Genomic DNA, 27,050 nt, shown 5'->3' on the forward strand with positions numbered 1-27,050 from the left:
GCTGAGAGTTTTTATCATGAATGGGTGCTGAATTCTGTCAAATGAAATTCTGTATCTATTGATATGATCATATGATTTTGGTTCTTTAGCCTATTGTAATGAATTACATCAGTTATTTTCAGACTTCGAACTAGCCTTGCACACTCAGAATAAATACTACTTGGTAGTGATGATGGTTATTTTTATGTATCTATTGTTGGATTCCATTTGCCAATACTTTGTTGAGGATTTTTTAGTCTATGTTCATGAGAGATATTGGTCTCTTGTGGTAATTTTCTTCTCTTCATGTGGTTTTGAAATTAGGATAATGCTGGTGTCACAAAATGGGTTAAGTGTTCCCTCTGCCTCTATTTTCTAGAACAGATTGTAAACAACTGCTATCATTTTTCTTTTAAATGTTTGGCAGAACTCACTAGTGAAGCCATCTGGGCCTGTTGCTTTATCTTTTGGAACAACAATTTGCAGCCTTTTTCATCTCATGGTACAAATAAACTAATTACCAAATTTCTGTGGCACATCAAAAATATATTTTTTGCTGATCTGACAAAAAATAGGTATAATTTTGATTCATTCACACCAGATGGCTATTGTTGTATTAGTCATTATCATTTTTTCATTTGACAATCTAAAAGAAAAGAGGTCCATATCCCTGACTAAGTAGTCAGGTGTTGCATGTTTTAAAAATTCTTGTGGCATACAGCTTTTAAAATTTCTGTTTTAAAAGGTTATTAGTTATTTATTCAATATTTTAATAAATACAGCACTATTCAGATTATTTATTTCTACTTGTATGAGTTTTGGTAGGTTGTTTCTTTGAAAGAATTGCTCCATTTCATCTAGGTTATCAAATTCGTGGGCATAAAGTTGTTTATTTCTTTATTTGCCTTTTAATGTCTATGGGATCAGTGGTGATGGCCCCTCTTTCATTTCTGATATTAGTAATTTATGTCTTCTCTTTTCCCCTTGGTTAGACTGGCTAGAGGTTTATCAACTTGATTGATCCGTTCAAATAACTAGCTTTTGGTTTGGCTGATTTTTCCCTAATTTTTTCTTACTTTCAATTTCATTGATTTCTGCTCTAGTTCTTTTTTTTTTTAATGCTTCCTTTGGATCTAATTTTCTCTGCTTTCTAGTTTCCTAAGAGGGAAGCTTCGGTTACTGATTGTAGATCTTTCTTTTTTTCTACTATGTGTACTCGATGTTATAAATTTCCCCCTAAGCACTCTTCTCATTGCATCCCACATATTTTGATGTTCTATTTTATTTTAGTTCGAAATATTTTAAAATTTCTCTAGACTTCTTTGACTCATGCATTATCTAAAAGTGTGCTGTTTAACCTCTAAATATTAGGATTTTCTAGCTATCTTTGTTACTGGTTTCTAGTTTAATTCCATCGAGCATGATTTCTAATTTTTTTGCTAAGGTGTTATTATACAAGAACATTGTGTAGTGGTAAGGTGTCGGGGGTGCAGGCATTCTATAAGGGTGGGCAAATAAGTTTCCTTTCCTGGGCCTTATATCTCTCACTTGTAAAAACTGGTATAATAATAAAACAGACTTTCTGCTGCAGGATTAAATGATATAAACTATCTCAGTCTTAGGTCTCATGTCTCAGTCTTTCACTGGGCCTTTGCCCCAGGACAGCGATCTTTATACAAGTGAAGCTTCACCCATCTCTCCACCTACTGCTACACTTAGGCAAGAGAGGATGGTTAGAGGGGCTGGAGCTGGGTATTTCCCTTACTCCTTTAGACGGAATCTCATAAAACCCATGTTGATTAGACTCTGATAAATATTTTCCCTTGACAGCGAGACCTTATCAATAACAACAGATGCTCTGGCGGTATTTCAAAATGCTTTCTCCCTGTTTGCAGGAGGCAGGAGGGAATTTTTCTCTGATATTCACCCTGAAAACTTAGTGGACCTTTTGAGGTAAAATTCATGAAAGTATGGGGACCCAACCTAAGGCTGTGCTTGTGGCATCCACCAACGCGAGCAACAAATGGTCGGAAGCTTTCAGGAGTTTAAGATGGACCTTTATTGGCCAAAGCTTTACCTGTGCAGGGACGAACTCTCGGGGTGTCCGGAGACACGGTGCCAAGAACCTGCAAATGAGAGTCGTGCCTGGTGCTTACAGCCTAGGGTTTTTATTGGGGCGAGCGAGCAAGCAAATACAGAAGCAGACGTAGCTGTTAGCAATTGGCTATCTCGAGAGAACACAGATGGCTATGTTCTCTGCTTGCAACAATGGATACTTTTTCTGCAAAGACAAGGTCATGCACAAGGCGGTTATCTTGTTCAGCACTCTTTGTACTTTCTATCTTCCTTACTGAGTCAGTCTGGAGCCTGCCTCGGGTTCCTCTTGGCTACTTTTATCTAATTCCGGGCCTGACATGCTCTGAGGAATTTTTGTCTCAACATAGTTCACTCATTCTCCTGTAGTTAGTTAATTACCTTTTAAGTGTTCCTGCAAATACTGGCTCCAGCCATAGTCTTCTGCTCCTGATTCTCTGTGTTAGCCCATCTCTTTAGTTTTCATGGTCGCAGTTTGCTTTGTGACCTCATTATCTGATGGATCAAAGAAAAGTTGCTGGTTTTCAGTTTTCTCAGCATTTTTCTTATTTTTGAGAATGGTAGTGGTAAGTTCCAAACTCTCATGACAGACTTGAAAGTGGAAGCCTATTATATTATTTTTAGATCCATGGATTCTGGCTGAATAGATAGCATCCCAAAAGGATGACAAGTGTAAAGTAGGCTCTGAGTCAGACGTTGAGAGACCAGGAATGAAGTCAGGAACTGGAAGGCTCAGGAGCCAAGAGCAGAGCACCGGACAGGTAGGCTGCTGCTGTCGGTGAGCATGGTGCCCTGGCTGTCAAGAGTTTACACTCCGTGCGCTCTGCAGTCTGCAGCCTGGTGGTCTGGCCGTGCTTATATAAATGGGACCTGTGGCTGCCACAAAGTTCAGGTATTTTGGTCGCATCCACCCAGAAAGACCCTTAAGCTTCCTTAGTACAACACTAGGATACTATCTGCAATCACTAAGTTGGAAAAAACATAGATGATTAAATTCATTTAGTTTAGATTAATAACTCCACAACTCATTTAAGACAATGTTCAAACTATCTCATTCAGATTAATTTTGTGAAAATGTGACCTTTTGTTTATTGATTAAACACATTTGGAATGGCCCTGACCGGTGTGGCTCTGTTGGTTGGGCGTCATCCTGCAAAGCTAAAGGTCACCAACGGGATTATGGTCAAGGCAATTGGATTATGTCTGGGTTGCAGGTTCAGTCCCCTGTCAGGGCTCACAGGAAAGGCAACCAATCCATGTTGCTCTCACACATTGATGTTTCTCCCTCTCTTTCTTCCTCCCTTACTCTCTCTCTAAATATAAATACTTAAAATATTAAAATAAAACATTTGGACTGGAATGTCTATGTAGTAGACATTGAGATGTAGTTTTTACAAACAGAAATCACTAAAAAATTTTTAAGTAACAAGTCTAGGTCTGATGGGATAGACAGACTTGTAAACAGAAAAATGCAAATGCATTTGGTGATTGTTAGCTAACATTAATCTAGCACCTGCAATATTACATGCCATGTATTAAGTATTTCTCATATATTATTATTACCTATCTTATAAGGTAGGCAATACCTTTCATTCCATTTTCCAGAGGTTCAAAGAGATTAAGAATCTTGCCCCAGGTCATGAAACAAGTAAGCACATGAGATAGGAAATCAAACGTTTATTTCCAGAGTGCCAATTCCAGATATTAGGCTGTAATAGAAGAAGCTATGGAAAGATTCAGTTGAGGTACTTAATCCAGCATGGAGATGCCAGGGAAAGCACATCTGTTGGAAATTCGCTTTAATAAAAATGTGGAAGTTAGATTGACGACCAAGGGGAGAAAAGGCAGCTACAGCTATCTAGATGAAAGGTAACAGAAGACGAGAGGTTTTTGTTATCATCCAGGGAAGAGAGGATGACAGTAACAATGAGGTTGGAGAGAAAGGAATGGAATGGACAGTTTTTAGGTAGTAAAATCCATGAAACTCATGGAGACATGGTTAAGATGATCTACATGCATGACTTGGCTGCCTGGGAGTTTGGGATACCCTCATTTTCAAGCCCTTTTCCATAGTCAAGTCACATAGCCAGGGCTGTGAACTACCAGGCCCTATACAGCATTTTGACATTTACCGTGGCACTTTCTTTTGTAAGTGATTTTCTCTGTGCTTCCTCTAAGCTCTCTTTATCCCTCCACTCTTCTGAGAGAGTCTTTTAAGCATTCCTTCTACTGTCTGTAAAATCTTGTGGTGGGTACAGGTAAGCTAACAGAGCTCTGTTGGAATTTGTTACTGTTTGTTTTTTTTATCCTCACATCATGCTCACCAATTTCAGAGATAGGAAGGGAGAGAAACACTGATTAGTTGCCTCTTGTATGTGCCCCAAGTGGAGACCAAATCCCCAATCCAACCATGTGTCCTGACTGGGAATCAAACTGGTGACCTTTACATTTATCGGACAATGCTCCAACCAGCTGAACCACACTGGCCAGGTTGGAATTCGTTACTGTATTCACTCTACTTAGAAGTAATTTGAAGCATGTAGGGTTCTCTGTATCCTAGTATTGTTGAATGTTTGGGTTCTGTGTAGTTTTATTTGTTCTCTCTGTAGATGTTACAGTTTTGGAAGGAGGGGGAGATTCAGACTTAGATAATGGTCATTATTTTTCAAAACCAAATATGGCCTCCTCTGATAAGGCCATAGATATTTTATTATGAAAAAATATCTCTAATGGATATGGATATCTGTTTTTTAAAGCCATAAAAACAGGATGCAGTGGGTATATGTACAACTAGGTAAGAGAAATGAGAGGTATGTGGTAATGGGTCAGCCTCATCTACTCCCTTGTGTCTTTTCTGTCAAGCTTGTGTCTTACATTCTTCACAAGCTGGTTTACTGATATCTCGCAGTGGCATCACTGATGAATTTTAAGAGCCTCCTTGTAGCCTAGGTTAATGTCATGTTCTCTGATAATCAAAACATCACCTGGATTTTGTTTATGGGGCACACGCTGCAGCAGACATACGAGAACCTCCATTTCCTTCATTGTTCTTTTAGGGTCCCCTCATTTTTAAAACCTTCAGTTTTGCCTTAACTGCTTGGACATGAGAAAACAAGTTCCTGTTCTCCTTTAATCTTCAGTGTGACCTTTAATTTAGTAACAGATTTATTTTGATTCATGAATAGAAAGGGAAGTAGAGAAGATGGATCAAGGAATAAAGGACCAGGAAGGGTGGCTGTATGGGACAAATCATGAGCCACTTCAGAGCTGGGAGAATAGCAGAGCAAGAAACACTGCTGTTCATTCAGCTTTCAGCCTGCCCCAGTACTGTTCAGTAAGTCAGGTGGTTCTGTAGATGTGGGTTTATTCCAGGCTGAGTTCAAATGTGGCTGAGTGTCCAGGGATCGCAGTCCTGGATCCTGGATTACCTGTGCTATAAAATTGAAACCCTTATAATTAGTGTGGAATGGCTATGTGGATACTCAGGTCAAAAAGTCCTAGGAGTACCCACCTCATCAACAACAGTTCTGAGTCCTCCTCCCCAAGAATGGCCTATAGCCAGCCTGTTCTGAATGTTTCTCTCTAGAGTATAAGAAGAGTTGGATTCATTATTGCCCAAACAGCAAAAACTAGATTACTTTCTGAGGACTCTTTTCTGATCTTAAACTGTTACTTTGAATCACCAAAATTTCTGACTAGTTATAAAATGTTGTTTACGCAAGATTCTCATCGATCATTCTCATCAGTTGATAGACTCCACCCCCTAATGCTTAACAAAAATTGATTTGAGAGGCCTTCGACACAGGCTTACAATGCCAAGGATGGATTAGATGTGTTGATTCTGCATAGCAACAATTTTTTTAAAAACATTAATTTCTATTTGGTTTCCAAGATTAAATCATTCAAGAATCATCAAAGCATGATATTGCAATAACTCCACCTTTTCCCCAGGGATAGTTAAAGCAATAAATGTAAGATCTCTTTCCAAACTGGCCTTCATCCTTGGCCTTTGGTGCAGTGGCAGCTCTGAAATCTCCTGTATGGGGACATGGACATCCAGACGTCCAGACACTTTATCTCTTGGCCATACCACTCGGAAAAAATCTTTACCTTACCAGATACTTCAGGTTACTATTAGGAATTAATTGACTAAACTGTCTGTGGTGAAGATCTCAGAAGGCCCCAGGTTCTGAATAGTTTTAGAGTCTTGGTAGAAGGAACTAAGGAATTCCTGTGGTAGAATTAAGACATAGGTATTAGTTATCTTAAGGAAAAAGCAACCCCCACTAAATATGAAACAAGTAAGAGCTTTCTTACAGAAACCTGTGCTGTCCATGCCAAGAATGGTATCCTAGAATTTATAACACAACAGCACACCCTTAAGAGACCTAAGGTGCCTGGAAACAACTGAGAGTCACAGACAAACTCCTACAGGATACTTATGCATTATTTTCTCTTCAAAGGCTGTGAGCAAAAGAATAGGTTCTCTGTTCTCTGTTGCTTCTCATACTAGTGTGTTTCCAATTGTAGAGACAATTCAATAGGATTAGAAATTTGCTAAACTTCAAAGGACGTGGGATTTGACAGCTTGTCATTTTCCCACGGTCTAAATTCTGAAGGATACCGGAGTCATGGGCACCATGCTTTCTTGGCTGATAAATAGCTGACTAAGAACATCCCGCAACAGTCCTTGCCTCTTGACCTCTCCTGCTGAGGAGAACCATTCTTGGACAGCTGAAGCACTGATGGACTCACTAAAGAATGCGCACATCTGTTATTTTCATGTTCAGCATCCATAGAGAAGAACTCTAAAGAGAATGTGTTAAGTGGAAGATAATCCTTAGCAGGCTTTCCCAACCTTTAAGCTGCCCCTGGAATATTAATTTACCCTACATAAGATGAAACTTGCCAAGAGTTAAATAAAACCTGTCAGATTGTCTGAAGGCAAAATCAAATAAAATAAAAAGGCATGAAAAATAAACATCAGAATTCCACTTTCCTATGAGAGTATGAATTTATACTTGCTTCTTAAACCTAAATGGCCAATCTGAGCTACGATGTCTCCATGTTATGACCTCTCATAGCCTTCTCTTATCAGATTACAGTTAAATTCTGTACATGATATTTAATCATCCCAAAGACTTTAGCATGTTGAAGGTGGTGAGGTGGTATTCTCGGGTTTTAAGCTATAATGAGATTGAGGATTTCTCTGGTTCCACTGTTGGTCAGCATTTGTATAGGGTGTTACATCTGTTAAGTGTTTTTGAAGTATACATTTTCCTTCCAAATTCCGGTAAGCCTGTGAGATAGGTACGCAGTCTTTTGTGTTTTTATTTATTTTTTAACATGGATGTGCAAGAGATACATCAATCGGTTTCCTCCCACGTGCCCACAACTGGGGGGCCTGGTCCACAACCCCAGCATGTGCCCTGACTAGGAATTGAACCTATGACCTTTTGGTTCACAGGCCTGTGCTCAGTCCACTGAGTTATACCAGCTAGGGCAACAGTCGTTTTCATTCTCCTCTTTAGATGAGGAAACTAACATGCTCCAGGTCACAGACACAGTTTTTGATCTCAGGCCCTTTGCTTTTCTATTAGACCAGCAGCCTCCCTTGATATCATCTCTTATTCGTTAGGCTCTCAAGTGAAAAATCAAAGTAGCACTGATGGTTCATGAACTCATTACTTCCTAGAGATTCTTAAATGGAGGAGGTCATAAAAGGATGGTGTGACTTTTCCTTAGAGTAAAAGTTCTGAGTTGCCATTTTCTTGGGAAAGAATGAGAAAGAGAACAAGTAGGGTGGCTGGCTGTGCAAACAGAAATTCCTCAACTCTGGCTAATACAGCTTGGTAATCTCCATGTCCTTCTTGCCCCACAAGGGCCCTTGGAAGAGTGCTAGGCAATTGGCTCACTGGACACTTGTTTGTTTTTTTTAACTTATCTTAGAAAAATGGAAAATGTGGATTATGCCACAGGCCACAAGAAAAATACTTGATTGAACTTTGGGTAGTCCAATACTAGCTCATTTTTATTTTGGAGATAAAGTCTAAGGCTCAAAATGATTCTGGACTTTTTCAACAAGTCTTTATTATGAAATATAATTTAAATATATTTTATTGCATTCTTTTCCTAGTCTTTCCAATACACATTCTGTCTCACTGCTTACCCTTTCTGGTCTTTAATTTTCCTGTATTTGTTTTTATTTTATTTTATTTTAAAATATATTTTATTGATTATGCCATTACAATTATCCCATTTTCTTCCTTTCATTCCCCTCCACCCTGCATACCCCTCCCCCACCACTCCCCCTCTTTAGTTTATGTCCATGTGTCACAAGTTCTTTAGATTTTGTATTTCCCATACTGTTCTTGCCCTCCCCACTATCTATTTTGTACCTACCGTCTATGCTACTTATTCTCTGTACCTTCTCCCCACTTCTCCTCCTCCCACTCCCCTGTTGCTAATCCTCCATATGATCTCCATTGTTATGGTTCCCCTCCTGATCTAGCTGTCCTCTTAGTTTGCTTTTGTTTGAGGTGTAGTTGTTAATAACTGTGAGTTTACTGTCCTTTCACTGTTCATATTTTTTCTCTTCTTTTTCTTAGATAAGTCCCTTTAACATTTCATATAATAAGGGCTTGGTGATGATAACTCCTTGAACTTGACCTTATCTGAGAAGCACTTTATCTGCCCTTCCATCCTAAATGAAAGTTTTGCTGGATAGAGCAATCTTGGATGTAGGTCTTTGTATTCCATGACTTGGAATACTTCTTTCCAGCCCCTTCTTGTCTGTAAGGTCTCTTTTGAGAAATCAGATGACAGTCTGATGGGAACTCCTTTGTAGGTGACTGTCCCCTTATCTCTTGCTGCTTCTAGGATTCTCTCCTTCATTTTAATCTTGGCTAATGTAATTATGATGTGCCTCGGTGTGTTTCTTCTTGGGTCCATCTTCTTTAGGACTCTCTGGGCTTCCTGGATTTCCTGGAAGTCTATTTCCTCTGCCAGATTGGGGAAGTTCTCCTTCATTATTGTTCAAATAAGTTTTTAATTTCTTACTCTTACTGTTCCCTTTCTGGTACCCCTATAATTCAGATGTTGGAACATTGAAAGATGTCCTGGAGGTTCCTAAGCCTCTCCTCATGTTTTTGAATCCTTGTTTCTTCATTCTTTTCTGTTTGGTTGTTTCTTCCTTCCTTCTGGTCTACTCGATTGACCCATCACTATTGATTCCCTGTGCATTTCCCTTCATTTCACTTAGTTTAGCCTGCATTTGTTCATCTAATTTGTGAAAAAATCAACCAATTCTGTGAGCATCCTGATCACCAGTGTTTTGAACTGTGCATATGATAGGTTAGCTATCTCTTGGTCTCTTAGAAGTATTGGCTCTGGGGCTTTGAGCTGTTCTTCTTCTTGAGCCATAATGTTTTGGTCTGTTCACACCTGTTACATATGAGGGGCAGAGCCTTAAGTGTTCACCAGTGTGGGGGCAACCCAGGTCACTGGGTTGTGATGCTGTATGTGGGGGCCAGGTTAGAGAGGGGCATTGGCATTTGTTCTGCTCTCTCTCAGATTTTAGTCCCCTCTGATACTTCCCACAAGCAAATTGGGCCCTTCTGGTGCTAGTTCCCAGGTATGTGAGCTTGTGCACCCTCCAGGACCCTATGGGTCTCTCCAACAAACTCTCTGTGAGTCTGGGAGCCTCTCCTGTCACCTCGACCCCTGAAAGTTTTTCCAATTGGTGCTTTTAGGCTTTAATTCCCCTCACTAGTGCCCTGGTTTGTGCAGTCTGTCTCACTGCTCTCTCCTTTGCCTGGTTTATCTGAGTGTGAATGTGTGACCGCTGTCAGCCAGCCGCCTTGCGCCCTCACTGGGTCTGCCCCCTGCCACCCCACACCTGGGATGTGCCAACCACCACCTGCGTGCCTGGGTTGGTCTGGTCACATTTTCCTGTGCCACCCCTCTCTGCCAGCTGACACCTCTCTGCCAGCCGCTGACTCTGTCTCTCTTATCAGTCTTGCTGAGTGGTTCGTTATTGTCAGACTTCCATACAATTCAATTTTCTGTCTTTTTTGGTTGCATTTGTGTTACTAAATTTTTGTTATCTTTAAACTTGGTTGTGCAAGGAGGCACAATGTTTCCACCTATGCCTCCATCTTGGCTGGCTAATTTTCCTGCATTTGATGTCTTCTCATGCACTTACCACGTTTTATATTTTAAAGGTAAATAGTCACTTCTTTTAATCAAATACCCAGAGTCTGTGCAGCTGGTAAGTCATCAAAGTTTACTGACAACCAGTGTGTACTACTGAGTAGGCACCTCTAGAGAAAGCATTTACTTTGGCAAATGCACAAGAAAATCTATTTCAATGTGACAAGAAAATACTGGAACTTTTATTTAGATTTATTTTTGTGTGTTTTTTTCTTTTTTTAATTATTGTTCAAGTACAGTTGTCTGCATTTTCCCCCATCACTCTCCCCGACTCCAGATTTATTTTTATCTCACACATTTTAATTTTGTTTTTATATGTATGGGTGAAAAATGGGCTCTGTAATAAATCTGAAAGTAACCTGACTGAATAAACCCTGATTATAAATAACTCACTGTGAAGGTTATGGTGGGTAGTCACACCCTAGGCAAATAACGTCTTTAGTGAAAGATTTTTGAGCAAGCCCTATCCATTTTTCTGTGCATCTAGGTTAACACACATTTGAAATAATCCTCTCCAGAAGTGTATTACTCCAGAAGTAACCCTCTTTTCCAGACCCCTCAAAGGCATACCAGCTTCAAGGGACCACATCATCTCATTACCTATCCTGTACCTTGCTTTCTCCTACCTTCATATAATTTTCCTTGCACTCCCTCCTAAATTCTAAATGTGTAAAAGAAACTACAAAACTAACATTCTCTGGAGCATTTGAGATCTTGTTTCCCGGCATATGGTCAGTTTGGCTCAGATTAACTCTAATAAAATTTCTGTATAGGTTTGGGCATTTCTTACATCAACATATGATTTAAAAGATTTAATGTATATTTAAATAGTTGTATGTCTGTATAATTTATAAGTACATTAATATATATTTATTGAAAGTATATGTTCAAATGTTTTTACTATGGTGTGCATGATTTAAAAATCATAGCCATAGAGAAGCAGTGTGTATAAATAATAGTACAGCTACCACTTATTGACTGCTTACTATGTGCCAGGTACTGTTCCATTGTTTTATTCATATTAATTCACTTAATCACCCCAATAACTCTATGAAGTAGGTGTTATGTTAAGGTACTCCATTATTCCCACATTGCAGATGACATGGTTGCAGAATCAAGAGGTTGGGTAATTTACCCAGAAACACAGAACTTGTAAGTGACAGGATCTGAACCTGTGCTAGTAGGCTCCAGACTCTGTAGTCTTCATTACCCTCATATATTGCTTCTGGTCAGTACTGAACAGAGTGAAAGCAAGGACCGGGCGTGATGCTCTGAGAATGATCTATGGGAGGTTATTCTCCTCACTCCTGTGCTAGAAGTTTCCTTGAAATGCCAAAGGGTATTTCAAAATTCCCTTTGGACATTTTCCCATATTGAATCTCTTCTGCATGCCGAATATCAGGGCCCATGCTAAATTAGATGTAGAGTCTGCTCTCAAGAAGCTATAGTCAACGTAGAAGACAAGACAATTATAGCTACGGTACAAATAGAAAGTGCAAAAGATCCTCCCCCAAAAAAAGGAAAAAGAAAAAAATACTACAGGAATTTAGAAGAGGCATTTTTTCCAGAGGAACTGGGGAAAACTTCATGGAGTAAACCACATTTGAGCTGCCTCGGAGCTAAACATTCATTTCTCAAATCACCATGTAATTTGGTAACAAATTTCATCATGAAACTATCTTTGGAAATACTTGTTTGGAGTTTTGGCCTTGCCCTTGCCCTTTCTCGCTTTCGGAGTCCTCTCCATATTTATAAGCAGCATGGTCCTCTAAGGGCTTTAGCTAAGCTTTGCTCTGCCTGATTTCCCTGGCAAGGAGGGTGAGAAGGCACCTCCCCAGGAGGGAAGTGCTCAGGCCCTGCACAGTTCGGTTTTGGTGGCAAGGCCCAGATTTCCCAGCTCTTTGTGCTCAGGCCGAAACCACTCCCACCTGCTCGGGTGTGCAGTGGGAACAGGACTGTGTTTAGTGAAGTGTACTCTACACTCTGGGACATACCAGGTCCAAGGTCCAAGGTCCAAACTATAGATTTGAATTCAGTTTATTACTTAAAATTTTGGAAGTTGTATTTCAACCTTTAGTCAGCCAAAAATAGTATTCATTATAGGAAATGTTTCTTGACAGTACAAGATTTTTCCAGAATTACCAATAGGGGGAAAAAACATAAAACTTTGTACCGTGGTAGAATTAATTAAAACCTAATGAGGGAAATAGTCAAGAGATGGTGTCATGAGTATGTAACATGAAGTGAGCTTTTTCTAAGTCTGGGAGCTGTCACCTGTTGAGATGGTTCAAAGCAGGATTTTGGCAGATATACATTATTGAGACAGTAAATGTGAGTGAAACTTGGTGTTCTCTGCAAACCCAATTTAGGAATGCAGTCTTTAAACCCCCAAACTGACTCAGCTCAAGAGATACAGAGAAATTACTTAATCAATAAGAGATTTGGAAGTTTTCCTCAAGATTGTTAACCCACAAAAAATTGGTTGATATGTGCGGTGGGAGCCAAACTTGATAATTCTTGCATTTTTCTCTCCATCTTCATTATAAAGGATTTTGACTTGAAAGAAGCTTATCCTACCACTTTCGAAGAAAAAAATATCAACAGTAGTGTGCCCTCTATACTTGATTGTCTCCAATAACTGGGTACTCACTATTTTGTGAATCCTTCCATTTTTTTTCACTATGAGGATTCATTTATTAAAGTTGGGGACAATGAAACAAGGCAGGGCCTTGCATAGAAGAAGAAACAGAAGAGCCTAAGCTGCACTGCCTTAGCTCACTGGGCAGTCAGAAAAAAAGGGGGGCTCTTGGAAGAGGTCAGGGATCAGCCTGGGATAAGCCCCACTGCCCATTGCCTTAGAGTTTAGGAGACACATGCTGGTGAAGAAAGAAGGTGGGGAAGAGAATGGCGTTGGTGAAAATGGTGCCAGCTGCTTCCCAGAGGAGAGCTCACACATCCTGGGTCCTTTATCTTGAGGCTTTTACCTCTCTCTTGCAGGCAAGAATCCAGGGAAGGGAATCAGGGAACTGTTTCAGCAGAATATGCATCAGTTCTCTAGGTGTGCCTTTCAGGGTCATGGTCTCCTCTGATTGGTCAGTGGCGGGGCAGGAGGTCTCTAGGCATTGCAGTTGGTTCTAGCCACCATCGACCTGGTTATACTGCTTTTCTAGACTTGGAGCTGAAATGCAAGTGAGGCCTAGATGTTATGTCCAGGGAGGAAAGGCCAGGGGAAGAAAGGTTATCCTGGGGGCCCAGTCCTTGTTTATCCAGTTTTGCCTCCTGCCAGGTTCTGGGGGCTCTCTGCCCTAGCTGCACCTAGCTGTAAATTGCTTGGCTATTGTGTTCAGCTCTCTGTCTCAGTTTCCCTATTTCACTTGTGGAGGAATTTTCTTAGCTTCTCACTATCCTGTCTCTTTCCCAACTCAGAGACTTCCATCCTTAAAATCCTTTAGGAGTGATGAGACAGGAGGGTTTTCCTCTCTTCAGTAACTCCTTCCTGCTGACAAGGCTGTTTTCCCTGCTTGTATAGGGAATGGAAGCCTCTTTCTGTCTGATCTAAGAGACACTAGTAAATGGGATCTGAGACTGGAATAGAAAGGCTGTTTAGCTGATCCTTCCAAAGTAGGAATAGGATGGAATCCAAAAGAATCGTCATCTTGATATGGAAATGTATCCAACTCAACCATCTAGTCCTGACAACATGTCAATTCAGCCAAACCGTTGAGTCTCATTTCAGGAGGTGGTGATGCAGATGGGCTTCTACTATGAGGTCTATACTGTGTTAACAAGCAATCAGGTAATTAAGGTCACAGTATACACTCTATGAAAATAGAAACATCACAAAAGTTAATGAACACAGCAAATCATAAACTACTTTTCTTAGTCTGCAAGGCTGTCAGCAGAGAAGCCTTCCAAATGCAAGGCTTTTGCTGGAATGAAATCAAGCAGTAACAATCTGATATCTCCTCTTTGTCTGCAGTTTAAATATCTCTGGTGATGTCATCAGGTGCTCGGGTAAATTCTGTATGGCTGACCCTGCATCAGTAGTTCTCAGTAATTCCAAGTCAAAGGATGAAGAAAAAATGAAACAATAGCTTGGAAGAAAATTAGAAAAGTTAGGATTTAATTCAGTTTGTGGGTGACAATAGACATTGTGATTTCCATTGAAACACAACTTTTCTCCCTAAAATTACTCTCATTTTATCAGAGACTGCATTAAGTTCAGTTTCAATTTTGCCTGATTATTTGAATTAACATAACAAGAATAATCATTGATCTTTTAGTCTTCTTCAAATATGATTTGCTGGAATTTCAGACTGAGCTTCAGTGAGCCCCTCAGGGCACAGAAGCCAAGCCGCACAGTTTCCATCTGGGTTTGCCTATAATACCTATAGAATTGGGTGGATTCCTCAAGTTCCTGAGGTCTTAAAAATGTTGAAAAGCTGTCATGAACCATGTGACCAAGCAAGGTACCAGGCACTTTCTTCAGTGGGCTCTTACTGGCTTCAAAAGTCGATCTTAATTCATTAAGAGTTTCTGGTGACATCCAGAGTCCAGACATGACTCTTTCGATCATGACATTTCAGACAAAGACTTGGTTAATAACACCACAGTTGAAAACTGGTTCTATTCAAGAGAATAGATTCTTATTGATTTATGCAAACAAACATATTGCCATGAAGATAATACTCATTAAGAGTTGCCAAATTTTGGAGGGATTACGTAGGGAGAAAAATATAAATGCTTCAATATTGCTTATGAGGGTATAATTTATCAAACTAGGGAAAAAACAAGTTTCCTTATATTTGTAAAACAAAGTTTTAAAATTAGCAATATTTTGAAAAAAGTCATAAGAATAATAATTACCTTCAGTTTATTCAGTACCATGTAACCAATTTTTGTTTGTCTTGATTATTTGCAAGTATTTCCATGAATCTTGGAGTTTTATAAATCTTCATCTGTTTTAAACCTGTAATTTAGATTAAGTCTGAATCCTTTTCATAAACCTTTCCAAAAAATGTATTTACAAATGATTGAATACAACAATGATTGTTTATAAAACAAAATTACACAGTTATAGACTTGCTTATAATACAGTTGATAAAGGATTTTGCTTCTTTGTAAGATATAACATTCCAAGATACTAATTTCTTGGTAAATTATTATTATGAAGTGACATATAAGAATACAAAGCTTACACTTTTTCTTTTATTCATTTTATTTTTTAATTATTTTACTGTTGTTCAATTATGCTTGTCTGCATTCCCCCTCACTCTTCCCCCAACCCAGCCAAACCCACCACCCTCCCTTGCTTCAACAGCCTCCCCCTTGGTTTTGTCCATGTGTCCTTTATAGTAGTTCCTGAAAACGCTTCCCCCCATCATCCCCTCCCACTGCCCCCAAAGCTTACATTTTTAGATTTAACACACAATTTCAATATATAAAGAGTAAATAACATGCATGTTTTTGAAAAGCTATACATGGCTTATCAGAAATGTGCATGGACTATCAGAAACAATTCATAAACCCCCCCTATGGGAACCATCCTTTTTAGCTTGTTTGGCATCACTGACAGGACACCTGTTACCCCTGAGAGTTTCCTGTTTGAACTTGGCTTTGAATTTTTGCAAGTTTATTCCTAGGGCAGGCTGAAATATCTAGAATATCTATTTTAATAAAAATATATGTATATGAGGTCTATCAGGAATGTATCCAGCCATTTAATATAAAAATAGAGACATTTATAAAAGAAGATACAAGATACAAGTAACACTGTACAGAACAATGACACCTCATTCCCCTTCAAAGTAGCCACCTTGGGACCTCACACAGGTGTCCCAATCAATGTCAATTGCACTGTCATATTTTCTTGAATTCCACCAGTTGTCTGAAATCCTTTCCCTTTCAAAGGTGATTTTAGTTTGGAGAAAGGCCAAAAGTCACAGGGCACCAAATGTTGGTTGTAGGAGGGCTAAGTCACTTTGGTGATTTGATGTTTTGCCAAAAATCTCTGCATGAATGTGATGCATGAGTGGGCATGTTATTTTAATGAAGCTGCCAATCACCGGTTGCCCATAGGTGCAGCCTTCTGAATCATCCAAATAATTTCTATGGAGGAATGTTCAAGCTTAACACAGAATTTAATGCAGATTTGTTGTTCTACTTGCTCAGTCATTTTGAATGCAATGGCCACACAGTATACATGCTCACTCAATGGCATCTACAGCTCCCACTGACAAGTGAAGTCATCATTGTTCACACATGTGCATTCCAGTTCACTCTCCTTGGCTGCCAGGTTACACTGATGTCACACACACAAACTTATTATATTAACAATGGCTGGAATTTTTCCGAACAGACCTCATACCAACAGAACAGTTATTATTCTGTTTGGCCAGGTTTGTCATGTAATTTCAAGCATATTAAATAGGCCTAATTAGGTCAAAAACTTCTCTTTTATAAAAAGAGGGAATAAATCCTTGAGGTATTCCAGGGGCCCCTTGGAATAACTCAAAGTCATTTCTTGATTCTTAAAACTTAAACTTTAGGAAGGTTATGAAGCAAACTTAACCAAAACATCATAACATAAACTTTTTGTAAAACAACACATTTTTATAATAACTCTAAAAGACATTAATCAAACTTAAAACTATTTTTAATATCAAATATTGTGTCCAGAACACAGGATCATACTTAATTTAAGTATTTAATTTCTTTAGGCCAATAAAATATTACATCCTAGTTATGCCATTTGGAGGCCAAAAATGTATCACATATAATACATAGACCAATACATATCACATAAAGACCACACATACAAAGACTGAACACATAAAGACCATACAAATAATTTGAACTACTAATTTTTTGTGAAGGAGGCACAATATTTTTCTCATTTGATTTTGACAATTTTTAAGTAGGCTGGTGAAGGGGATGGAAGGTCTTAAATACCAAGCAGGAAGACCTATTAAGACTCTCAATGAAAGCTTCAGAGACTGTGAATAAACAGTGGAAATAAAGTTTCCATTCCAATACAAGGAATCAAGCAGCAGGAAAAAGCCTGGGCAGGGTTGCTCTGGTCCCATGAAAGGTCAGAAACCCAGTGACAGAAGATAAATGCTCTAGATAGAGACTGGGAGTTATAGTCCACACCAGCAGATAAATACAAAAAGATGGATGTGTTTACTCTGTGCTCTCAGGGTGACCTAAAGCCACTTGGACAGGGGACTCAATACCACATTGGTAAAGAGAGAAAGCCCATTTGAGAGACAAAGGTCATTTGACCTGTGAATATATTTACCCCATGCCCTGAGGGTGGCCTTACCAATGATGGGAGCACCAAACAAAGGGGAAGGAATATGTCCCTTTGGACTTCAGGGGTGATCAGTTTCTGACTCATCAGACCTAGTGTCCCAGGTTTCACCTGAGGACGGTCATGTAGGGTGACTCTGTGTCCGGAGGGCAGCCTTACCTTCTATCTCAGCTCTGACAAGACACATCTTGATGAAGGATTTGCTCCACAGCTGATAGGTAGTTTTCCCCACACCAATGAGAGAAAGAGAAAGTGTAATGAAAACAGCCCCAGTTTCCACTGGAGTCATCAAAGAATGTCATCAGAGAGAAATTAGGTGGAGGAAGGGTACTGGAGCCTGACTGAGGTTTCTTTACAAATTTAAAATTTTCACAATTTATATAACCTTTACAAACATCTATAAACCTTTCTACAACTTTCAAAAGTTTTCTTATCCTTTCAGAAATAACCATTTTTAGAATACTTCACGTTTAACCTTTTCCTTCAAAATTACATCTCCATGCCACATGCCTTCTCTTACTAAAACCACACAATTTCTTTCCAACCTACTTTGAACTTTTAATTCTTAGAAACCGCATTTTCCAATGATAAAAAGTAAGCAGCCAGTATGCCTTAGATTGACTTTTATGAACGCATTTAATGACCTTTAGAAACATAGATATGTCTATGGGCAAACACACTCTCACTTTTAAGAAACCCACCTCCAACTAAGCACAAGACATTATCCACCCCTCCGAGTCCACCCTATAGCCTCTTTGTAATAAAAAGCCCAAAGCAGGTAAACTTAACATTTGTTCGGTAATTAATGCTTCGGCGTGTCTTGTTATTTCAAAATATATACATATTCAATAACTTTTACCAGAATTTACTAATTTAGAAAAGAATATCTAAAATAAGTTAAATTGATATTATCAGATATAGCTAAGGTTTTTCCCCTTTTGATAAGAATTTGTATTTTAAAAGATGGCCCGGACAAGAGTTCTTGAAGAACTCTTGCATTTCAAAAATGTAGGGAAAGAAAAGCTCCTCCTAGAATGGCTGGTTTTATAGAATCAATTATCTGTATGTCTTTTTAAGATGAACAGAGGAAGTTTGGGAAAGGTAAAAGGATTTGGCAATCTTGATGCTCTGAAGACACACCTCTGGCCGTGTAAAGACTTCATTCATAAAACGAAGAAAATTCTTTTTAATACCTGAACAGTCGGGTTGCCAGTCAAATGTTTGTAAAGGATTAACAAATTCATTCACCCATTTTTTAATGTTTTGTTTCCCATTTGGGTACATTTTTCCAGTTTATAGATGGCATATGGTTTAGGGACATCTCTGAGAGCCATAAAGACTTAGGTATATGGAACCACTGTCTATTTCCCTTGGGAATAGTAAAACAGGTCCAGCTACAAGATAGCATTACAATTAATGGTGCCATTGACTGGCCAAACCTCTCCACTGCCCACTTTATATTGGGGCCAGACTGTGTTACAAAAGATTAGCCTTTTACTTTTGAGGGACTCAGTGTCAAATTTCCCCCAGTTGGTATGTACCCCAAAGGAGACTCTTGAGGCACTATGGACCATTTGCCCATCCACACACAGAGACAGATACACGGCAAGCTCAGAGTCAGAGACATCCCTGTAAGTTTCTGGGCTGTTTTGGGACATTGGGAATAGAGCAGATCCCCTGCTAAGTTGTTCTGGAGGCTCTCATGGGAGTTAATAAAGGAAAGATGGTTAGTAGAAGTTCAGTCAGTCTTAAGATTACTTTTCATGGGGGAGGTTCCTTTAAAATTATTATTTTCCCATTTGGTCAAGTATCTGGTTTATTTGTTTTAAAGGCATTTCACCCTTCTGGAAAAAGATATTTGGGCATTATTGGTTTCAAAAGTATCATCCTATTAGTTGACTTAGGGCAGAGTTGACTGGTAAAAAGTATATGTTGCCCCATAATATTTCCTGGTTGGGAGGGAACAGGTTCTGATTTAGAAACAGACACTGGATAATTCTATCACTTGTACAGAAGTGGACTCTGAGGGAGGGGACAGCTGTCAGAGGACAGGAGGGATTAGGTGAGTAAACCGAAGGGATTAAGAAGTGCAAATCGGTGATCACAAAATACAGTGTTAGTATTATCCTAAACTGGAAATTTGGTTTCCAATTTCTCCTCATCTTGACTTATTCAGATATTTTTACAATTACTAGTAGGTTTATTGTGTGGACCATTTTGTTCTTGTATAATTGGCTAAATTGTAAACTTCTGACTCATTTCTTTCGAGATTCTTATTACTCGGTTCTTTTTTTCCCCCTAAAAAGTAAGAATGAAAATTAAGAATTATTGAAATAAAGAGGAAAATGCCAATGATTTCCAAGCCTTTATGAGCCCTAGGAATTTCAGATCAACATCTGGCATCTTAGAAGAATGCTGGATGTTACAACCAGCAGATGCGGGACACGTGGATGTGAAGGGCCAGCTAAGGGTTTTGAGCATCCACAGATTCTGGTGTACCCAGGGGCCCTAAAACTAGTCCCCTGTGGATTCTTGGGGATGCTATATTTTCCCCAATTTAAAGAAGAGGAAAATGAGGCTCAGAAAGATCTATACTAATAAGTGGTAGAAATGGGGCACAACTGCGTTGTAATTCTGGATTGTGCAAGCAATCAAGATGGTATCTGAGCCATTGTGTGCCAAGCAGAGACATCCCACCCAGGACACAGATAAAGAATCACTGGTCAAGTGATGAAAGGATGCTAGGGAAATTGCCAAACTCCATCTTTTATCTGCTTAAACTTTTTCCTGAATTCCAAACCCCTTTCCTACACTTTTCCCTCCTTATAAAAAAAGGCTGGCTTGAAATGAAATGGAAGACAGTCTTTTAGGGTAAGTGAGCCACCATCATCTTAGATCACCAGCCATCTGAATAAAGTGTCCATAGGGATTCAATTCCTGTCTCTACTTATTGGTTCTGGTGTGACAGGCATCATGAATACCGACTTTTCTGGTTTCAAAATTTCATTAGCACTAACTTCAAGAAAACCAAATTCTGTTATCAGGAATTTGAATACTACTAAGCTGTTAAATTGATGTGTGAATATCTTCTTTTTTTTTGTAAAGAATATTTGGATGTAATGTCTTTTTTTGCAACAAGATGTAACACCTCTATATTTCAGGGACTGAAATGCATACTAAGTGAACTGCTATGGGTAGGATGGCTCTATGTACATACAACATTTGAATAAAGACAAGGAAAAGAAAAAACCTTTGACTTTGGAATTTCTTGCAGGCATTCTGCAAAGGCATACTGTTCTTGGAACACTTGGATGTCTCTTATTGCCCCCAGCTATCAGATGAACTTATTACAGCACTGGCCATTTATTGCATTAACCTCACATCTCTCAACATTGCCGGCTGTCCAAAGGTATGAGTAGAAGCCTCAGCTCAAAATGTTGAACTGAAGCACCATCAAAGAAGTCAGGCAAGGTAGCAGTCAGGCTGGGACTCACCATAGAACTCGTTTTTCTTTGCCATACCTGAGGTACCCATTATACTTTTTCTTCTTTCCCAAAATTGGAAACAGATTTATAATTTCATTTATGTTAAAGTAGAATTTTCAAAAAGTTAAAAACAATGCTCACACAAATACAAAAATGTGTCAAATATTTATTTAATTTATCAATAAGAGAACCAACAAAATGGTAAAGTCAGTTCACAGGGCATTTGGTTGAACTGAGCACCTACAGGAACTGAAGGAATCATGTTGAAATATGAGTATTGGGTTATATCTAAAATTGGTTAATGACTTATAGGTAATAAATCCATAACCTTGGCATTCTAATTCCTACCATCCCAAAATAAACTCTCCTGGACAAAAATATAACACGTTATAACACATAACTTCCCTTAGTTTGGGCCCTACTAGTAAATAGTATGTCAAATAAAAGCATAATTCCATACAGAATTCCTCAGGCGAGCATGTTCTGGGATGACTTCAAATGTTTGACAATTTCTCTTGTCATCCATTTATAAAAGAAATACGCACTCATTGTAACATATTTGGACTACATATAAAAACATAAAGAAGAGAGTAAACATTCATTGTCACATCAACTTCCACATATAACCATAGTTCATTATAATATTATTTAAAATTAAACTAGAGGGGAAGGGAAGGAGAGAGAAGAAACATCAATTATGTTGCCTTTCATGCATCCCCTCAACGCCCAGCCAGGGCCTTTATAATTATTTTTGTAGAATTTTTTTCTAGGCACAAAGAGGTTAGAATTATAGAAGGCTTGTGGTTTTTCTTCTTTTTTTTTAAATTATAGAGTCATATTTTCCAAAACACATTGTAACCTACTTTTTTTTCTTAATATACTATTGACATACTATGTATATTGTATGTATATATTGGACATAGTATGTACAATATACTATGTCAAGAAATAGAGATTTGTGCTTATGGATTAATATGGCAGACTGAATATACACATAGAGTTTTTTTCCTTCTTGAAATGCTACCATTATTGCAGAAGAAGGGTGAGGAGAAAAGAGCAACAAAATTTGGCAGCTTGGAAAGAGATGGACTTTAGCAGACCAGAGACAGCTTTGAATCCTAAGTCAACAGTAGAGAAAGCAGAGGATAAAATTGTCTTAGACCATAGTCTTCAAGCAGCACAGTGTGCCTCTGGAGCTGAGCTAAGAGGGTGGCTAGCAAAGAACTTATATTTACGATCCATTGACTTGAACTAAGTGGGGAGAATGCTGGTGGGAGGAGGATGCAGGGTGAAGGGGGGTACAAGCCAGAGGGGGATAAAGGGAGAAAAAATGGGACAACTGTAATGGCATAATCAAGAAAATAACTTAAAAAAAGAGGGTGGCTAAAATAAGGGAGATAGGTTTAAAGTTCTCTCAGATCTCTTCCCCCGCTCCACACTTCTGGACAACTGCACCTCCCCACCCTCACCAGAAGCCTGGAGATTTACTTCTTGGAGCCAGATTTGTCAACTTTGGCATTACTGATATTTTGGATGAGATAGTTCTTCGTAGTGGGTGGTGGTTCTATGTACTGTAGTAGTATGTTTAACAGTACCCTTGCCCTCTGCCCTCTGTACGACAGTGTCACCCAGCCATCTCCCGCTACCTACATTCATGACAATAAAAAACATCTCCAGATATCGCTAAATGTTCCCTACTATCTGCTCTGCAGATAGCAAAACAGAGGGTTGCTGGTCTGGGAGACATCCTATATAATAGAGAGCTGGGGTACAAAGTGAGAATGGAAATTAAGTAACTAAATGCTGAATTTAGAGGCACCCAAGCCCTTTTTCAACACAGCATCCAGAATTTGACTGCCAGATCTTTTCCTCCAGGCAGGAGATCGGATGTCTCTTTTTTGGGGACTCTGACTAGCCCAGGACAAAAGACAAAAAAAATACTTTTGAAATTTTCCCAACAAGTAACCCAATTAGACCACTGAAGCTTAAAATAGAGAAGGCCCACCTTATGCACTCAGACCCTGAAATTAGTTTGGAGTCCTCCACTATTTATTAGGAGCAGAGTGTCAAGAATTAGACATAAAAGAAAGTCTCTAAAGTGGATAAAGACCGTAACAAATTTGACAGAAAAAAAATGGTGAAAACAAAATATGCAGAGGAAAGGAAACTAAAAATACCTTTTGAAAAAAATCCTCAGAAATTGCAAGATTAGCAACATTGTTATATTCTATTTTATACACTGATGGGCTTCTCTTTACTAAAACATTATCCAATCTCTCAAGATGCCCTACATTCTAGCTAATCTAAAAATTTAGTTTCTCAGCTATTTAATTTGTGGGGTAAGTGGATTAAGAGTGTGATGCTCGAATATCTGAATTCCTCCATAATTAAGGAGAAAGAGGAGGTGGGGGCGGGCAGGACGATGTGGTAAATCATGACAAAATTAACCTAGAGAGTTCAGAGCAAAACTCTTTCTGTTTAATAATGTATTTGTTTCAAACTACAGAAACCAGATGTCTTTTTGGTTGGCATCATCTGGTTCTAGAAGTGAGTGGGGTCAAGAAACTCAGCACACTAGCAGCACTGACCACAGACCCTGTGCAGCCTGAGCAGTCACAGCTCGCAGCAGGGAGTTTCTCTGCACATGGACATGTGCACACATGAGCTACTGGGAACCTCACTGGCTGTGAAGTGGGTGCCCGTGGAGACTGGGCTTTTTTAGTGGTTCTACCAGGTAGGGAGGAAAGTAGAAGAATGAGAAAAGGAAAGATTCCAGCGAGAACAGGAACCGAGGCAGAGGATTCTTGTTTGTTTTGGTTTTTGATAAAGAAAAACTGAGGAGATTCTGTCTATAAACTGTACCATGGACACTGTCCTGCAACATAGAAACTAAGGACAGTGTTGCACAAATAAAATACTGTGAGATGAATCACTCTACACCAAAGATCTAGGGTGACACAAAGGGAGTAGATTATTTCAGAACCTCAGTGTAAGGGAGAAGGGTTTAACTTGACCATCTATGGAAGTCATATGAGTATCTTGATTCAGAAAATGTGGTGACCATAATTTGGGCCAATCTGAATACTCCTCACCCAAAACCGTAAGGCTGTGGTCCAGTCTCATATACTCTGCCTACATTTCTTTTGATGAGCCATAAAACACATTAGTGTCTGGCTCATCATTCTAGACTAGATTTTCCAAAAATCCATGGGTCAGTTGTGAATGGACACCTTATCCATCTCCTGGAAGGTCGGCTCTTCCTTGCAACTAGCTTACCTCCTAGATCAGTAAATAGCACTCTGACCTCTATCCTACCCAGAGCTAAAATGGGAATAACATAATCTCTGCTCAACAGGACTCAGATGAGGATCTTGCATTTGGAAGTTACAAATGTAGCCAGTCATCTCTACCTGCAGTTCCCAGCCCCTATAAATCCCAACAGCATCACCATAGTTATTGAATATCTTGAGCTTCTGACCTACACAAAGTGATGGGCTCCTTTTCAGCTCCCCCAGTATCAATGGAGGCTAGCGCTCTGAACTCCACCTGAACTGGACTTTTCTATGACCTCATTTTCTTTCCTGTTCTCTACAATTTTGAGGGCTTTTTTTCCCCCAATGACATCAGATCCTCAGAGACTCACAAGTATGGCAGGAATGTCTGAAGGCATTTTGTGAGAATCACTATTCTTCCCTTTGTAATGTTAAAAACCTGGGTCCTGAGCATGTCCAAGGTCATACTTAGATAATGACATCTATTTTTCCAAACTCAAAATGTATACATTTTAAATTGAAAGGTTTTTCTGCATAATTCTCTCAACTTTATGTTAAAAACATAACGTCGTAAAGTCAAAAGTCAAATCTCATGGTATATTTTAAAATGTTCAAACATTTAAAGTAAGAAATTAAGTCCAGTTGAAAAAAAATTCCTTTGGAGAGAGTAACCCAGTTGATTCTGCAATAAGTCTCAGTTCAACCATAAATTCAAAAGCTAGATCTTGAGTAAGTGAAATAATCTAAGAAGTGGAGTTGAATTACTTCTGCAAAACATCTGGGGAGACTTCCAAGATGCTGGAACACTCAGCAGAATTTCTCAGAGTGAGATTCCTGCAGTCTTGGCAATTTCTGCTCTTCTTTCTCCCCTGCCTGCAAACTGTCAGTCTCACATCTGTGACCTTTCCCAGAACCGTGTTACTTCACACGCAACACATCAGCAATGTCCAGGCCCCTTCTGTTAGCAATCTAACCCTGTCTGCAGGTTAACTTCAGGAGATACGTAAATATTTTAGTTTTGTAACATGTGGTGTTATAATAATATTACTGCAGCATATAATAAGATAATTAAATTGATGCGACAGGCATTACAAAGGAAATTTTGATGAAGTTCCCCATTCAAACAAGAGCTCTCTAAAAGATCACAAATTCTGTTGGCACCACTCGAAACATACATTTTAGTGACCTGAAAACAGTTAAATCACTAACTTGACCTATTGATAGGGGAACTCAAGAGTTAAAGATTTTAGCTGTAGTCATAGTTGATATGCTTACGTAATCAGTGATTGTGGGAAACTGTTATACCAGGAACTGGAATGCATGACCTAAGGGACTGCAGGAGGTTAACAAGCAATTCAACCTTTGTGTCCCAGGGCATCAGCTGATGCTGATGGCCATCAGAGCCTTTTTCTTTCTTTAAAATGACTTTACTGTTGTTCAATTACAGTTATCTGCATTTTCTTCCCCGCCCCCACCCCAACCAAACCCACCTCCTCCCTTGCTTCCACCCTTCCCCTTGGTTTTGTCCATGTGTCCTTTACAGTAGTTCCTGAAAATGCTTCTCCCCACTGTCCCCTCCCCACTCCCTTCTGGCTATTATTCGATCGTTGTTAATTTCAATGTCTCTGGTTATATTTTGTTTACATTTTTCTTTTGTTGATTATGTTCCAGTTAAAGGTGAGATCAAGTGGTATTTGTCTTTCACCACCTGGCTTATTTCACTTAGCATAATGCTCTCCAGTTCCATCCATGCTGTTGCAAAGGGCAGGAGCTCCTTCTTTCTTTCTGCTGCATAGAATTCCATGGTGTAAATGTACCATAGTTTTTTGATCCACTCACTTGCTGATGGGCATTTAGGTTGCTTCCAGCACTTGGCTATTGTAAATTGTGCTGCTATGAACATTGGGGTGCATAGGTTCTCTTGGATTGGTGTTCCAGGGCTTAGGGTACAATCCCAGCAGTGGAATTGCTGGGTCTAAAAATGGAATTGCAGTTCCATTTTTAGTTTTCTGAGAAAATTCCATACTGTTTTGCACAGTGGCTGTACCAGTCTGCATTCCCACCAACAGTGCACTAGTGTTCCCTTTTCTCCACATCCTCTCCAACATTTATTTGTTGATTGGTTTATGAGGGCCATTCTGGTGAGCCTTTGTGTTCCAGCAAGGGAGTGTAGGTGGCTGCTGCACTGCAACTCTTACCTGATTAACCTTTCCCCAAACCCCTTACCTAATATTTTCTTCTTATGAAAAGGTGGGCTTGAGATAAGACCTTAAGATGGTTTTCAGGGTACATAACCTGTCATCTTCTCAAATTGCCAGCATTTGCATAAAGAGACCATAAAGATGCAATCCTTGTCTCTACTTATTGGTTCTAGTAGTGACAGCCCACATGAACACCAACTTTATTTTTCTAGTTTCACTGTCATGTGACAAGTGTCCTGATTCAGTTTGTTAGGGACTAAATGTTTGTGTCTCTTCACAAATGTTTGTGTCCTCCAGAATTCGTATTTTGAAACCCTCATATCCAATGTGATAGCATAAGGAAGTGAGGCTTTGGGGAAGTAATTAAATAGGATGAAACCCCCATGATGGTATTAGTGTCCCTATAAGAATAGGAAGAAACCAGATCTCTCTCTCTGCTACATGAGGATACAACAGGAAGGTAGCTATCTGCAAGCCAATAGGAGGGCCCTCACCA

General features: G+C 39.2%; 1 protein-coding gene across 1 annotated transcript in view; it reads left to right on the plus strand.

The window, feature by feature from the left end:
• Positions 1 to 27,050, plus strand: part of FBXL13 (F-box and leucine rich repeat protein 13) — a 284,235-nt gene that overhangs the window by 247,313 nt on the left and 9,872 nt on the right. The window contains exon 19 of the mRNA XM_053668913.1: positions 20,871 to 21,005. Within this exon, the coding sequence (XP_053524888.1) occupies positions 20,871 to 21,005 (135 nt within the window). The remainder of the gene's footprint in view (positions 1 to 20,870; positions 21,006 to 27,050) is intronic.

This window comes from Artibeus jamaicensis, unplaced genomic scaffold (genome assembly GCF_021234435.1).
Source record: "Artibeus jamaicensis isolate MK-2021 breed Jamaican fruit bat unplaced genomic scaffold, CSHL_Jam_final contig_518, whole genome shotgun sequence".
Classification (NCBI taxonomy): domain Eukaryota; kingdom Metazoa; phylum Chordata; class Mammalia; order Chiroptera; family Phyllostomidae; genus Artibeus; species Artibeus jamaicensis.